The following is a 17,165-nucleotide window of genomic DNA, read 5'->3' as shown; positions in this document are numbered from 1 at the left end:
CGTTGCAAGGAAAATCCATTTCCACACATCCACTGCTATTTCGATTCAGGAGGGGAGCTATAAGACTTTGACCCACAATCACAAAACCAGAAGTTCCCTGGAACATTAACATAGTTTTAGAGAAACGTATGCACCCATTATTTGAACCACTAGCTTCCATCTCAATGAAATATCAGCTGTGAAAAATATATTATTTTTAGTAGCTATCACATCAGTGAGAAGAGTCAGTGAGGTTACAAGCCTTAATTCACTACTCTCCCTATTTACAATTCTACCATAAGATTACCCTACGAACCAACCCAGCTTTTCTCCCTAAAATAGCCTCAGCGTTTCATTTGAACCAATCACTTAACCAACTTTTTTCCTGACGCCATGTACTACAGAAATAGAAAAAAAATCCTTCATACGTTGGACTATAAAAGGGCTTTGGCTTATTATATTCAAAGAGCGCATTCCTTGAAACATAGTTCACAATTGTTTCTCTCCTTTAACCCGAATGCGCCAAGTTTGCCAGTCTCTAAACGTATTGGCAACTTAGTTATTCCAGTGTTTTAATTTCTATTGCTCATCGCATACAGACATACTCCCAGAGGGAGTAAAGACACATCAAATCCTAGCCACGGCAACCTCCATAGCTCACCTAAAAGATGTACAGATTTTAGATATCTGCAGGGCAGCCATATGGTCCTCTCTGCACAACTTTACATCACACTACTGTCTCAGACAACAGACACAGTTGGACGCAGCAAAGGGAGAAGCAAAACTATGCTTCGCAACTCAAACATGAGCTGTCCACAGTGATCATTAATTCTCTCGCACATAGTTTTTCCTATTCATAGAGCACTAAAAAGAATCAGAATTAACTATGAGCTCTAGAATTTCTTAGCTGGGGGCCTCAACAGAGAGCATGGCTAATTCAGCCTGCTTATCAATGGAGAAAAAAGCATGTTTGCTTACCATAAACAGTGTTTTCCCTAGATAGCAGGATGAATTAGCCATGTGTCCCCACCTTCCTCCCTGGACAGCTTTCACCTTCATTCTGTCTCTGTCCTATACTCTCTATCTGTTCAGGGCACCTTATGCTTTACTTTAATTGATGAGAGGAGGAGGTTCATGCAGGCATACAAAGCACAGCTCTATATACTTTGAGAAAGTTCCAGCCGCCCGGAGGGCGTCCTAGACAGCATGGCTACTTCATCCTATCTATGGAAAACACCATTTACAGTAAGCAAACTTGGTTTTTTAAACTGTAAACTATGTGAATAAAATTAGGTTTTGATAACACATTTTCAATCCTGCCTGTTACACTTTTAAAACCTTTGCTTATTTTTAGGGTTCTAAAGGTGAGGTCTTGAACTCTTACAAGCTACATGTTTGTCAGTAAAAAGACACACTGCATTAGTTGGGTGCATGCTGTGTACATGAAACATAGCTCTATTCCTTGCTGCTTGCTCCTCTGCCTTGCTACCTGAAAAAAGGCATCTCTTAAATTCACCTACCACTGTGTCCTCAAACCCAAAGGTGGAAAAAGATTTTAAAAACTTGAGCACCAGCCAGATTTTTTAAGACCCAGGTATTTTTTCTTCTGCTTCTTTATTACTTTGGTTTTTTTTCTGTGCTCCCCTTTATCCTTTCTCCAACTTTTTGTGTATGTGGCCTTTCTGCCCCAGGGCAATGGCAGGTGCTGAATTTTAGGCATGCCTGGGATTCTGTTACCATTCACCCCCCCCCTCCCCCTCTCAAATCCATTGCTGTGCAGGCCACTACTTGGCATTCAAGATTTCTTATTCCACAATCTGACCCCCATTTCACTCATTCCCCCTTGCCCAATTGCTGCTTACTGGAGGAGAGCCACGATCTTTAGATGATATTCTTTTAACTTCCTTCATCCCATCTTTTTGCAGGCTGCCATCTCCCTCTCCACTCCCCTTAAGAATCCTAAATGTGTTCCATCCTGCTTGTCCTTGAAGAAAAGTGCTTAGCATAGATGTAAGTTCTTACACATGGGTAACATCTGATGGAGCCTGGCTCGGGAGTTTGTCATCAAAGCTTCTAGAAGTTTTGAGCATGCTCATCCAAGCATGTGCAGCTACAAGCTATATTACTACATTTGTCGAGGCCCTTTCAGTGTTTTTTCAGTAGAGCCACTGGTCACATTATCCTGCTTTTTCTGTGGGGGGGTTTGTTTTTTTTTGGAAATTCCTTTTCCTGAAGCAATAGGAGCTGTTTTTTGGAGTCTCAGTCAGTTTTCAACCATTCTAGTCTATTGTAAATTTTGTTTTTTGACAGCTGTGGCACAGAGGTATGGCTGCACTGAGTAGCATTGATTGAGGTTTTTCCCATAATTGTCATTTGATTTTTGCCTTGTTAATTTTTAGCCCATTGCCCCCAAAAAAGAAAGGGCAATAGTTTCAACAAATGCCCCCTGTGCAAATGCATCATGTCTATTGCAGGATTTAAATCTTGCTGCCCACTCCTTGTTACCTTGAGCAAGTCACATCACTCTCCATTGCTTCAAATACAAATTTAGATTGTAAGCCTTCTGGGGAGCGACTACGATATCTCAGGGTGTTCCCTGAGGCTATGACCCCCTGAAGGACATTGGTCCCAGCAGGAACTTATGGAATAGGTCTTTGGGAGAATCATATCTGACCCATCAACATCGAGGGATCCAAAAGCTGCACGGATAGCTGGCAGTGTATTGAGGAGTCATTGATTCCCTCAACACTGAGCACCAGGAAGGACTGGGAAGATAGACTGTTGTCTGACCTGTCCCACAGGAAGAAAGTGCAAGGTTCCACATCTTTGATGCCGGCATCACAGTGCTCCAGTGATACGAATCTGGCAAAGGCCAAGAAGATCAACCATCGGTCTCTATCAATACCCAATGCTGAGAGTGGAGACGTTCTGACAATCACCTTGAAGCATTCCATGGTGTGCTTATCCTCACAGTAGTACCAGAAATCACAACAGCCTCTTAAGGGTCCAGATGTCAGCGACCAATCTACCTGTGGTGCCCCAGGAAGATGTAGCCTCTCCTGCTTCCCTGGTTATGTTGGCATCAGTAATTGTTGAGGAGGAAGTGGATAGAAAGCTACAGGAAGCCTTGGATTGTAAGATGGCAAGCATTTGTGTCCTTGTAGAATAATGTCCAACCCTTGTTGGAGAGTCTTCAGGCATTCAGTGGATGGGCCCTGATGTCAGTTCCCAGAGGGACATCAACAGGTACTGCTGCTAATTTCTAGCACGTCAGGGGAGGAAGCTTCACTGAGGTGCAGGAGTTCATCAGGGTCTAGACCCCAATAGACCAGCATTGTTCTCTCTGAGGCGTTTATCTGCTAGCTGGCCTTGGAATATTCCTGGGAGTATGGCTATGGATATGAGGCCTTCTCTGACCAGGTGGCATCAATAGATCTGCCTTTGGACACTTCTTCACATAAAAGGAAAAGGATTCTGCCAATTTTGTGAAGAAAATGGCGGCGACCATTCCCATTGATTTGCAGGAAGAGGAAGTCCAGGGTCCAAATGCTTGACATCCTCCATTTCTTGGATCCCGAGGTTCATCCCAGGGTACTGAGGGAGCTGGCAGATCCGCTGCAAGACCTGTTCAATAGATCCCTAGAAACAAGAGTGGTGCCGCAAGATTGGAGAAGAGCTGTGATGGTTCTGCTTCTCGAGTGGGAGCAGAGAGGAGGCTGTAAACTACAGTCCAGTTAGCCTCACCTCGCTGGTGGGAAAATTATTGGAAATTCTGGTAAAGGAAAGGATAGTTCACTATCTACAATCCGGTTGGTTGCTCACCCCAAGGCAACATGGGTTCACTAGGGGAAGGTCCTGTCAGACAAATCTTGTTTTTTTTGATTGGGTGACTAGAGAATTGGATCAGGGAAGAGCGCTTTATGTGACTGACTTGGATTTTAGTAAAGCTTTTGATACGTTCCCACATAGGAAGCTTGTGAACAAAATGAGATGTATGAGAGTGGGTGCCAAGGTAATGGCATGGATTGCAAACTGGTTGACTTGACAGACAGCGTGTAATGGTAAATGGAACCTACTCTGAAGAAAGAACTGTTAAGTGTAGTACCACAAATATCTGTTTTGGGACCGGTTCTGTTCAATATCTTTGTGTGCAATGTTGCAGAAGGGCTAGAAGGTAAGGTTTAGCTGCTTGCGGATGATACTAAGATCTGCAAGAGTGGACACGCCTGAAGGAGTAGAGAAAACGAAAACTGATTTAAGAAAGCTTGAAGACTGGTTGAGAATTTGGCTGCTGGGATTCATTGCTAAGACGTGCAGAGTCATGCATCTGGAATGCAATAATCCAAAAGAGCTGTACATGATAGTCTATGAAAGATTAATTTGCATGGACTGGGAGAGAGACCTTGCGGCACAATGATTGCAAGGTAGTCAGGATGTTTTGCTTAATTTGTTTCTGTTACATATATGTATGATACAAGATTTTATATTTGCTAAAGAAAAGGTTGAAATCTTTTACATAGTTGGTTATAATCATCTCTACACTCTAGAGATCCTCCTTTATTCTGGTTAAGAAAATAGTATGTGGTCCCTTTGCTGTCAGCAATACTTGTTTCATAGTGCATCTTTTACCATGAGCCATGTTTAGTAATGGAATATTTTGCTGTTTAAAATAGCAGTACTTTGGAATAGTTTATTTTAATTATGCATATAGTGTTTGATTAAACCTTTTTATTAAATAAGTCTTTAGTTCAAAACTGATGTCCACCATACATTTGTTTTATATATACTGAGCTACAATTAGCAGACATCTACACACTTTACATTTTTCTTTCCTACAAAGCAAGCATTCTTAACAGAGCATTGGCAGGAGGATGGCCTTTAAAACAATAATTTTGCTCTGTTGTTAACTTTTTTTTCATTAATACAGTGCTTCAAGTATCTAAAACCAGTTCCTGAACATACCAGATCAGTCCAGACAAGCGGGTTTTAATCATCCCTACCAGCAGATGGAGGTAGAAAACAAAACTTTGGGCACTGCCACATATATGAGAGTACCACCTGCAGTCCCTCAGTATTTCTCTACCTCCAGCAGATGGTAGAGGTGCTAACCCTGCAGGATATTTTAAGGAAGATTGCTCCCCGAGATGACAGGCTCCTCCAGAAGGGTCGTCCCTCGGGTTGAGTCGGGCTTCAGCCCAGGACCACTGACAGCCAGTGGTCTGGTTCCCTCGGTGGGCCCAAAGCCCCTCCGCCTGCCCAGGGCAGGGAAGTACCCTTACTTTTATTTTTCTGCTTTCCTGTGTGTCTGGCCTTTAAATCTTTGTTGTGTAAAAAAAAAAAGTCACTGGCAGCTGTCTGCTTTTGCAACAGCAGAAGCATGTGGCAGGCTATGCGTCCTAGCAGGCTGAAATTCTCTGCGGGATCGTCGGGTGCAGGCCGGGCAGTAAGTGGGCGGATCGGGGGATCATTCGGAGGAGGGTGGTCCCGGTTGGGGCAGATTCACTCCAGTGGGGGCTGGCTGTTCTCCCGATCAAGCTGTGTGGTTTTCAGTCGCGGCAGCAGCCTGTTCACCGTGCCGGCGGGAAATTCTTGGGGCAGTGCACCCTCTTCAGGGCTTGATAGCTGCCATGTGGTGCGCCCCTCCCCCTCGCGATCCAGGCCATGGGAAAGCACAGCAAGCATAGGATTGCCTGTTTGGTTTTTATTTTGCCTTGCTTTATTTCTTGGTGCTTGTTATGACAGACAAGCAGCTCAGAGAGACATGCAGGGCCTGTGGTAGCCCGTTGGTCGGCCTGAATGATCTAATCTGCATGGAGTGTGCTGGGGGGGGGGGGTCCTGAAAGGCAAGCAAAGCCACGGAGGTGTTCGCGGACCGTGGCGGTGGGGCTGTGATCACAGGAGGGAGTGGCTATGGCCGCAGAAGCGAAGCCAGATATTCTCCCCGGGGGTTCCCTGCCGCTCCTGTCTCCCATGGTTCAACCTAGGGAAACAGGTCCGGATGTCTCAGGCCCTAGCAGCCCCAAGCACCCTTCGGGGGCCCCAGGGGGGGGGAGGGTATACCCGAATTCGTACTTTTACTGCACGAGGCCTTCCTGGCTAGGCAGGCAGGTAGGTAAGTGTGGTGTCACAGAAGGCCCGACTGGTTTGGCAAAGTGGGGGAAGTACCCCCTAAAGGTTCTGCGGGCCCACGAACTCTGCCTCCTGAGGGATGGCTTGCGCGATTGGAATCGAATGAGTCTAAGCAGGAGGATGAGGTCTCCTCGGAGGACGATCAGGATGGAAACCCGATTGGGGGTCCCCCTCTGGACCCAGGGGACTCTAAAACTGAACAGGGGACCTTGGAGGGTCCAGAGGCTGAAGGCGATGATCCGCGGGTGATCCGGCTTTTCAAGAGAGAGGAGCTTCACCCGCTTATTCCTCAGGTGTTGGAGGAGCTGGGGATTAAGCTCACCTGGAGGATTCGGAGGCTGAAGGGGTTAATCTGGTTCTGGATGGCCTACGGAGACCCCCCAGCGCTTTCCCAATTCCAAAGAAAATCCAGGAAATTGATCAACTGAGAGTGGGATTCCCCCGTCTCGGGTCTGCGAATTGGAAGAGCGATGTCCAAGCTTTATCCGCTTCTGCAGGACCATCTGGACGTTCTCAAGGTCCTGAAGGTGGGTGCGGCAGTTTCGACCGTCACTAAGAAGACCTCTATTCTGGTGGCTGGAGCTTTTGCTCTGAAGGATGTTCAGGATCGGAAGTTGGAAGTGCATCTCAAGGAAGCTTTTGAGGTCCTGGGTCTCGGCCTGCAGGCAGCAGTATGTGCAAGTCTGAATGCAGCGGGCAAGGAAGCTTTTGAGGTCCTGGGGCTCGGCCTGCGGGTGGCAGTATGTGCAAGTCTTAATGCAGCGGGCCTGTTTGTGTTGGATCCAGAAGCCGCAGGAGCAGTCGGCCTCCGGGACTCTTTCCCCAGTCCAGGCGGCCTATGGCTTGGATGCCTTGTAGGACCTGGTGAGAACCACGGCCCGTGCTATGGTGTCGGTGGTGGCGTCCAGATGACACTTGTGGCTATGCAACTGGTCAGCGGATCTGTCATCAAAATCACAGCTCTGTAATCTGCCCTTTCAGGGGAAACTGCTGTTTTGTGAGGACCCCGATCATCTGATGAAGTCACTGGGAGAGACAAAGGGCAATAGGCTGCCAGAGGATCAAAACATCTGGACTCGCTTTCGGGAGTCCAGATGTTTTCATCAGACGAGGCCCTCTGGGGCCTCGGCCCAAAGACAGTCCTCGCATAGGCAACAGTCCTTTCGAGGGGCTGGAAGGTTATCTAGAGGCGGATCCACTCAGGGTGCGGGTGGCAATGTCCTCACAATGAGATCCGGCAGGTCCACTCCTAGTCTCTGGTAATCAGGGGCAGGGTGGCCCGGTTCTACGGGGAGTGGACCAAGATCACTTCCGACCGGTGGGTGTTGAGCATGGTGAAAAACGGCTACACCTTAGAATTTTCTCGCCCACTGCGGTCGGTCTTTCTGGAGTCGCGTTGTTTTTCCCGAAGCAAGCGGGCAGCGGTCCAGGAAACGCTTCAGCAGTTGTTTAGTCTGGAAGCGGTTGTACCGGTGCCAGTGTCCGAACAGGGACAAGGCAGATATTCCATCTATTTCGTGGTGCCCAAGAAGGAAGTCATGTTCCAACCTATCCTATACCTGAAGAAAGTCAACCAGAATTTGAAGGTGCCACGTTTTCGGATGGAGAAGTTGCGCACCGTAACTGCAGCGGTATGGGGAGGAGAGTTTTTGGCGTCTCTGGATCTCACCGAGGCTTATCTGCATATCCCCATCCATCAGGAGCACCAGAAGTTTCTCAGATTCATGGTTCTGGGACAGCACTAGCAGTTTCAAGCGCTGCCTTTCGGGCTGGCCTCGGCCCCGCAGACCTTTACAAAGGTGATGGTGGTAGTGGCAGCAGTGCTGCGACAGGAGGGATTACTGGTGCACCTGTTCTTGGACGATTAGCTGATACGGGCGAAGTCACTAGAGGAATGTGTGCGGTCCGTGGACCGAGTTCGGTCGCTTCTGGAATCTCTAGGCTGGGTTATCAATGTGCAGAAGAGCCATCTGGTCCTCTCCCGTTCCCTCGAATACTTGGGAGCCCGTTTCGACACCCAGCGGAGCACAGTGTTTCTTACAGGCGACAGGGTGAACAAAATTCAGGGGCAGATAGCGCGTCTGCTTCGTCTACAGGTGCCGAAGGTCTGGGATTACTTACAGGTCCTGGGCTCAATGGCGTCCACATTGGAACTGGTGCCCTGGGCGTTTGCCCATTTGAGATCTCTGCAGAGAACCTTGCTGACCCGTTGGAATCCTCTGTCGCAACAATATTTCCTGCCCCTGGCTCTGACTGAGTCGGCCAGGGCCAGTCTGGCCTGGTGGATGACGCGGAACAATCTGGAGAAGGAGATGCCTGTTGAGGTCCCGAATTGGGTGGTGGTCATCACGGATGCAAGTCTTCGGGGCTGGGGGGCAATTTTTCTGGGCAGGTCTGCTCAGGGCCTTTGGTCGACTTCGGAACAGACATGGTCCATCAATAGCCTGGAGACGAGAGCGGTGCACAGAGCTCTGGAGCAGTTTCTACCCTTGGTCCGCGATCGTATGGTGCGAGTTTTCTCGGACAATTCGACCATGATGGCTTACATCAACCAGGGGGGGGAATCAAGAGTCCCATGGTAGCGCAGGAGGCCCAGCTGCTTTTAGAGTGGGCAGAGCTTCATCTTGAAGGAATCGCTGCCTCCCATGTCGCAGAAGTCGACAACGTCCAGGCGGATTACCTTGGCCGGCAGCAGTTGGATCCAGGGGAGTTAACTCTCTCGGAGGGCCTGGGAGCTTCTCTGTGAACAGTGGGGAACCCCACAGTTCGATCTCATGGCATCGCAGGACACATCAGCAGCCGAGGTAAGCGGGGGATTTAAATCCCTGCCGCTCCTCCCGGCGTCCTCTTCCTCCGCGACCGCCGTGTTTGACTGTAGCTCCAGGCCTGCGCAGCCGGCGCTGAAGCCGTCGGGGCAAGGCCTAGATTAAATAAAGCACTCACCACCGGGGCTCCAGCAGCGGCCACGCGGCTCATCCGCTCGTCCCTCCGCCCCGCCCACTGAGAAGTAGCCTACCAGGGACAGGATCGCAGGACACGTCAGCAGCCAAGGTAAGCGGGGGATTTAAATCCCTGCTGCTCCTCCCGGCGTCCTCTTCCTCCGCGACCGCCGTGATTGTAGCTCCAGGCCTGCGCAGCCGGCGCTGAAGCCCGTCGGGGCAAGGCCTAGATTAAATAAAGCACTCACCACCGGGGCTCCAGCAGCGGCCACGCGGCTCATCCGCTCGTCCCTCCGCTCCGCCCACTGAGAAGCAGCCTACCAGGGACAGGATCGCAGGACACGTCAGCAGCCGAGGTAAGCGGGGGATTTAAATCCCTGCCGCTCCTCCCGGCATCGCGCGCTGAAGGAGCGCGACAAAGGGGCCCGCCCCTTTGTGCGCCCCTTCGTGCAGCCCCTGAGAGCTCCCCGAGCCCCCGAGCACTCCTTCCTACTCACAAATTACAATCTTAATCGGAAGCCGGCTGGAGTCCCTTATATCCCTTATATCCAACGAGGCTCCCGTCGCCGGCCCTTTCTCATCTCCTCCTTCATCCCTGCGCCCACCTCGCCTCTCTGACGGGGCTCTCACGATCCTCAGAGACAAGAGCCCGCTCACCTCGTGGTGAGCCGTGCAGACGGGAACAAAGGCAAGAAGAATTACTCACATAAGCAGGGAAACGAGAGCAGCAGGAAGAAACATTTTGAAACAAGAAGGGAACTCTCCGCTGCAAGCCGTGAATACAAGCCACGCCCCTGATCGACACTAGGCCAATCGGAAGCCGACCGAGTCCATTTAAATCCAACGAGGCCCCCGAGCGTCCCAGAGCCAGGGCCATCTACACCCTCCAAGTCGCCATTGAAAATCCTCACCAGTAACTCTAGCGCTTACTCTTAAACATCCAAGATCAGGACAACTCATCCAGAGATAAACGGCTTCACCTTTGCCTTCATTAGAGTGCCTAGTACATTTCACACCAAGCGCCAACAATCTCTCTTATCCTAACCCTGCAATCATCACTGCAGTCTTCAGCAAGTATTCTTTCGTCACTCAGAAACCACTCATCAGCAGCCACTCATCTACCACTCATCCAGCAGCCACTCATCTACCACTCATCCAATCTTCATCCAGCAGCCACTCATCTAAGCTTCATCCAACAGCCACTCATCTAAGCTTCATCCAACAGCCACTCATCCAAGCTTCATCCAACAGCCACTCATCCAAGCTTCATCCAGCAGCCACTCTCTAAGCTTCATCCAGCAACCACTCATCTAAGCTTCATCAAGCATCCAAGTTCCCTGTAATCCCAACCACATTCCAGAATTCAAGCAAGGATACAATACAACACACTAGCACCTCAACATGCACCCTATCCCCAAACCTACAATCCCTTACACTCCCAAACTCACATCTAACAAACCCAGGATTCTAGGCATCCGACACCAGAGATTGATTCCAGTTATGATCTCCCCCATCTCTCAAACGCTAGGATTAACACTATTCACACTCACACTATTCAACGCCCAATCAATCACAAAAAAACTCCACCTCCTCAATGACCACCTGACGGACAACAACCCCGATATTTGCGCCATTACTGAAACATGGCTGAAACCCACAGACACAGTACTTTTAAACCAGCTCCCCAACCACCTCTATGACTTACATTCAATCCCCAGAATCAAAAAAAGGGGTGGAGGGATCCTGCTAGCCACAAAAAAGGGCCTTGGGCTCTCACCACAACTATCCACTACAATAAACAATACTGAAATTGCCTTTTTCAATTCGGACCATCTACAAATAGCCTTAGTCTACTCACCACCAGGAACCTTAGATACAGACCCCTCACCATTAATTGAATTCACAACCAAACATTTTAAGCAGGACAAACCAGCTATCTTGATGGGAGACTTTAACCTTCATGTAAACAGCGCTCACCTAACCCATAACTGCGACATCCTTCTCACAGCACTCAATCACCTAGGCTTCAATCAGATTGTCAAAGATCCCACGCACAAAGCGGGACATACCCTAGACCTGATCTTCCTCAACGACGGAATAACTTCAACCAACAACCCTACCTGCGTCCCGGTCCCATGGTCTGACCATCACTTCATCTCTGCCGAACTTCAAATTAAAGACCAGCCTCGTCCCATATACCCGGCAACCACTATACGATACAGGAAACCCTGCTCCATAGACAGTCTCAGTAATCTGCTCACCAAAGAACTCGAACGACTGGATCTCAAGATAACAAACGAGGTCGCAGATCTATCCTGTCCCTCCATCACCAAATCCTTGAAACCACCCCAAGCCAACAGACATCCGTGGTACACTCCGACACTTAAAATCCTTAAACAAGAACTTCGGAAAAAAGAAAACAGTTGGCGCAAGTCTCCTTCCACCATCACAACGCTAAACTATAAATCCCACCTCAACACATATAGATTAGCCATCCTCAAGGCCAAAAAAGACTTCTTTGCAAAAAAAATCCACAACTTCGCACTCGACTCCAAAGCCTTATTCTCATTTGTATCTTCCCTAACAAAACCCTCTCCACCTATCATCCCGGACGAACAAGCAGCCAACAAAGCCTCGGAACTAGCAATCTACTTTGATAAAAAGATCACCAACCTCCTCAAGCCAATCTCCACCCAACAGCCAACAGCAACGCACCCTAGCATCTCATCACATAACAAAGAATGCAGCTTATCATCGTTCGAGACCCCATCATCATTGGAAATCGAAATTATTCTCAATAAGCTCAAACCCTCTTCTCATCCACTGGATACCATACCCTCCAATCTTCTGCTATCGACTCCTAACACCATTTCTAAAGCATTAGCAGACATCATCAACTGCTCCTTAACTCAAGGAAAGGTCCCAGATCAACTCAAAATAGCCATTCTGAAACCCTTACTAAAAAAACCTCACCTTTCAACGGCTGACCCAGCAAACTTCCGCCCTATCGCTAACCTTCCCCTGATCTCAAGAGTGATGGAAAGATTCGTCAACAAGCAACTGTCGGAGTACCTGGAGGAGAACAACATACTCTCCCCTTTCCAATTCGGCTTCAGGAAATCGCAAAACACAGAAGCATTACTTGCATCGTTATCTGACACCATCCTCCTCAATCTTGAAAGAAAATAACCATACCTTCTCGCTCATCTCGACCTATCCGCCGCATTCGACACAGTCAATCATGCCATCCTTCTCGAGCAGCTATCCGATATAGGAATTCAAGGAGAAGCTCATAGCTGGTTTCAATCGTTCCTGGAGAACAGATTCTATAAAGTCAAGATCAATAATGAAGAATCGCCTCCTATTAAATCAACACGAGGAGTACCACAAGGATCATCTCTCTCCCCTACGCTATTTAATATTTACCTGCTTCCACTCTGCCACCTACTCTCCAGCCTCAAGCTAAAACATTATATTTTCGCTGATGACATTCAGATACTCCTTCCCATCACAGAATCACTGCAAAAAACTTGGGCACATTGGAATAATTGCTTACAATCTATCAATACTCTGCTATCCAGCCTGAACCTCATACTTAATTCAAATAAAACAGAAATCCTCATCATCTCGCCAGACAAAAACCATACTCTCATCAACTCCCAAAGCGCAACACAATTCGCAAAATTATCTATTAACCACTCCCCTTCCGTCAGAGACTTAGGGGTGCGTCTCGACAATAAATTCAACCTTAAATCCTTCGTTATCAACACTACTAAAGAATGCTATTTCAAACTTCAAGTGCTAAAAAATCTGAAACCACTCCTCCACTTCAGTGACTTCCGTCTAGTAGTCCAGTCTTTAATTCTGTCTAAGTTAGACTACTGCAACTCTCTACTGCTAGGTCTTCCGGTCTTATCTACAAAAACACTACAGATGGTGCAGAACGCTGCGGCGAGGTTACTCACCAACACAAATAAAAGAGCCCACATCACACCAATTCTTCACAGCCTTCACTGGCTTCCTATAAAAGCCAGAATTACCTTCAAGACATTATCAATGATCCACAAAGACATTATGGGCATCGCCCACCTAAATCTAAACTCGCAACTCCGCCCTCATACATCACAAAGACCTATCAGATACAATTACAAAGGTTCCTTATATGCTCCCCCGATCAAAACTTCACTAACAAAAAGAGCACTCTGCACAGCCAGGCCCACCCTCTGGAACTCATTACCGCCGGATCTACGCCAAGAGACATGTTACAAAACGCTGTGGCAAGACTACTGACAAATTCCAGGAGGAGGGACCATATATCTCCAATCCTAAAAGATCTCCACTGGTTGCCTGTTCACTTTAGAATCCTCTACAAATCTCTTTCCATAATATACAAAACTATCCATCAACACACCCCTCTAGACTTACAAGTCCCTTTCCAAATTTACAACTCCTCCAGACCAACAAGAAACGCACTCAGTGGATCTCTTCAAGTGCCCCCAGCCAAAACCACCAGACACATTACCTTGAGAGATCGGGCCTTCTCAACAGCTGGCCCCCTTCTGTGGAACTCCATCCCTCCGGACCTTAGACAGGAGCCCAGCCTCCCAACCTTCAGGAAGAGACTTAAGACCTGGCTGTTTAAAAAAGCATTCCCGGACACCGATTAATTCTATTCAGCCAGATCTACCACTTACTCATGTAAATATGTTTCTGCTAATGTAAATACCTTCATCTAATGTTATACGCTCCATTTCTTCTCTTCTCCCAGTTCTATTACCTTGTTATTTGTAACTGCTTCCTTCCACACCAATAGGTTACTCAATTGTTCATTGTACACCCCTGTTATATGTAAACCGGCATGATGTGTTCGTAACATGAATGCCGGTATATAAAATTTTAATAAATAAATAAATCTAACTTTTAAGAAAAACCTAAAAACGTGGCTCTTCCGGCAAGCCTATCCAGAATCGCAGGAACACTCAGACACCGGTCAAAGAGCAAAATAGTCCACTATAAGTTCCACGACCGCCCATACCCCCTCAAGGCCCTATTACGCCTGATCTGGACAGCCCACTTGTTTTGAAAAGACTCCTTTGTTGATGCATTAGTTCTCTAGCTCATGCATTACTCATGTTTTTTGCCCTCAACACTGTTCTCTGTTACCTGTATATCCCTATTTAGCCTACCCTCTTTTTAGCTGTTCCCTACATTTATTCACGTTATTTTGACGAGTTATTGTTGTCTATTTAATATTTATGTTCTTATGTTCAGAAACTCTGTTTAATGTAACGCTTTAACTGCGACGGTTTTGTTCTATGGAAACCGACCTGATTTGATATTTGCATTGAGAATGTCGGTATATAAAAATCCTAAATAAATAAATAAATAAAGTCTCAATACTAAGACGCTAAGGTTCTTCAGCTGCCGGAGGGAGTCCAGGGCGGTGGGGCTCGATGCCCTCGTATGTCAGTGGCCGACCGGAGTCGTCCTATATGTCTTTCTTCCATGGCCGCTGATAGCAAAGGTACTCAGACGTGTAGAGGGCCACGCGGGGTCAGTGATTCTGGTGGCTCCGGAATGGCCTCACCGTCTGTGGTTCATGGATCTGGTGTGGCTGGCAGTGGATGGATCTCTTGCATCAGGGTCCTATATTTTCCCATCGGGAGGATCGCTTTTGTCTCGCGGCCTGGCTTTTGAGAGGAAGCGATTGCACATGAGGGGGTATTCGGAACCAGTAATTACCACGCTGCTCCAAGCGAAATGCCCTACTACCTCTTAGCCTATTCCAGGGTATGTTTGAGATCCGGTGTGGACAACAGGGATTGGACACTCTTCAAGTGTTGGTACCCCATATTTTCTTTTTTGCAGGTGGGTTTATCCAGAGGATTAGCCCATAGCTCCCTTCGGGTCCAGGTTTCCACTTTGGGTTGTCTCAGAGGGAGAGTCCAGGGGAAGGCCTTGGCATCCCATCCGGATGTTGTGCGTTTTCTACGAGGAGTCAAACATCTCCGTCCACTTCTGCGTCGCATTTGTCCGGAATGGAGTCTTAATCTCGTGCTATGGGTCCTTTGCGAGGAGCCGTTCAAGCCTCTGAATCGGGTATCTTTGAATATCCTGACTCTGAGGACGGTCTTTTTGGTAGCTATTTGTTCGGCTAGAAGGATTTCAGGATTGCAGGCGCTTTCGTGCCGTGATCCATTTCTCCGGATATCGTTCGATATGGGCTCGGGATCCCTCGATGGGACGAGAACTTCACCTTTTGGATGTGAGACGGGTGGTATTACGTTACTTGAAAGTCATTAACGCTTTTTATCGTTCTGATCATTTGTTCATCCTGTTCGGGGGAGCAAAAAAGGGCGAAAAGGCGTCTAAGTCTTCTTTGTCTCGTTGGTTGAAAGAGACTATCTCTGCAGCTTATGTATCAAAAGGAAGAGCGGTTCCAGTGGGTCTTAGAGCACATTCGACTCGAGCTCAGCCGACTTCCTGGGCTGAGTGTCAGCTGGTGTCTCCCCAAGAGATCTGTAGGGCCGCGGTGTGGTCTTCATTGCACACTTTTACCAAGCATTACCGTTTGGATGTGCGGGCCCCGGAGGCGGACCCTTTTGGAGAGAGTGTTCTTTGTGCGGGTCTTTCGGGTTCCCGCCCAGTGTAAGAGGGCTTTGGTACATCCCGCTTGTCTGGACAGATCTGGGTATGTTCAGGAAAGGAAAATTGGTTATTGCCTGCTAATTTTCGTTCCTATAATACCACAGATCAGTCCAGAGGCCCGCCCTGAGGATCTCTGCCAAAAGACTGCATGGTCTACTGCTGTATTTATTTGCAAAGCAGATTTGCCATTTTTTTACTTCGCGTTTCTGCATAGTTATCTAGTTGGTCAGGGGTATCCATGTTGGGAGCCTCGTTCGCTCTTTATTTTTTCTTATCTTGGCTTGGGTATCAATTAATACTGCAGGTGGCACTCTCTTATATGTGGCAGTGCCCAAAGTTTTGTTCTCTACCTCCATCTGCTGGTTGGGATGAATAAAACCTGCTTGTCTGGACTGATCTGTGGTATTACAGGAACGAAAATTAGCAGGTAATAACCAATTTTCCTATCCTGCACAGTGACCCCTAAGAATCCTAAATCTAGATAAATTGTCTGCCACTTTTGTGCTGATCTTTGCCAGACTTGCAGGCATAGCATTGTATAACTCAAAACACTAGCATAGTGGACATGTTTTAACCCCAAGATTGTGAAAAAAATAAGAAAAAAATAAAGAGCTAAATGCGACAGAATCAAGAAACAAGCAAGTTGATATTTTAAAAAACCTAAGTAGTACTATGATTATTTTTAGGTTTAACTTTTGTTCTTAATGTATAAGCAGGGCTGTTGTCTGTTTTAGGCTATTGAGAAATGTGTTGCAGCTGCAGGGTTCAGTATTGGGGAATTTGCAGCCCTGGTGTTTGGTGGAGCCATGGATTTTACAGAAGGTATTGTAGAAGCTTTCTTACTAATGCTGTTTCACAATTGATGTACAGTTATACAGATAAAGCACAGTTTTGAACTGTTTTTGTAAAATAGTTTTGAAAATGATATACTTGTGAAAATTGATATTTCTTCCAGCAAACATTATGCCTACCGGTACATATAAGACCAATGTTATGCAGCACATGGGTCTGATGTCAGGTTTTGTACAACAGCATAGAATTAAAAAAAAAATGTTTAATGCTTTCAGTACAAGGAGTTGTAGTCTGGATAGAGCTATGAGTTCTTAATGTTCCTTATTTAATTATGCAATAATTGTAAAGCCTGTTGCTAAGTTCTGTTATATGTAAACCGGCGAGATGTTCCCAACGTTCGTCGGTATATAAAAGTTATTAAATAAATAAATAAATGAGTTGCAGGTTCACTAACACCATAGACTTGTAAGTTCTGATTCTACTCTTCTGTTGCCTGTACCTTTAGAAAAGGCACTTTTATCTCCCTGTGTTTGAGAATACCTAATTGCCAGGCCAAGAAAAATCCCAGGACCTAGATCACATAGATGCCTAAAATTCAGAAAAGCAAAAATAAAAATGAAGAAAAAAAAGCAAACAAATCTAAAAATGTAAACTAAAGATTAAAATAAGAAAAGAATG

At 47.1% G+C, this 17,165-nt stretch overlaps 1 protein-coding gene across 4 annotated transcripts in view; it reads left to right on the top strand.

The window, feature by feature from the left end:
• The window catches only part of MCAT (malonyl-CoA-acyl carrier protein transacylase), an 82,621-nt gene that overhangs the window by 29,149 nt on the left and 36,307 nt on the right, over positions 1 to 17,165 (top strand). For all 4 annotated transcript variants that reach the window (XM_029600097.1, XM_029600095.1, XM_029600096.1 and 1 more), the window contains exon 3: positions 16,430 to 16,517. In XM_029600097.1, the coding sequence (XP_029455957.1) occupies positions 16,430 to 16,517 (88 nt within the window). The remainder of the gene's footprint in view (positions 1 to 16,429; positions 16,518 to 17,165) is intronic.

Source organism: Rhinatrema bivittatum, chromosome 4, assembly GCF_901001135.1.
Source record: "Rhinatrema bivittatum chromosome 4, aRhiBiv1.1, whole genome shotgun sequence".
Lineage (NCBI taxonomy): Eukaryota > Metazoa > Chordata > Amphibia > Gymnophiona > Rhinatrematidae > Rhinatrema > Rhinatrema bivittatum.
Note: the sequence above shows the minus strand (reverse complement) of the source record. Positions and strands in the feature narration are given on the sequence as shown.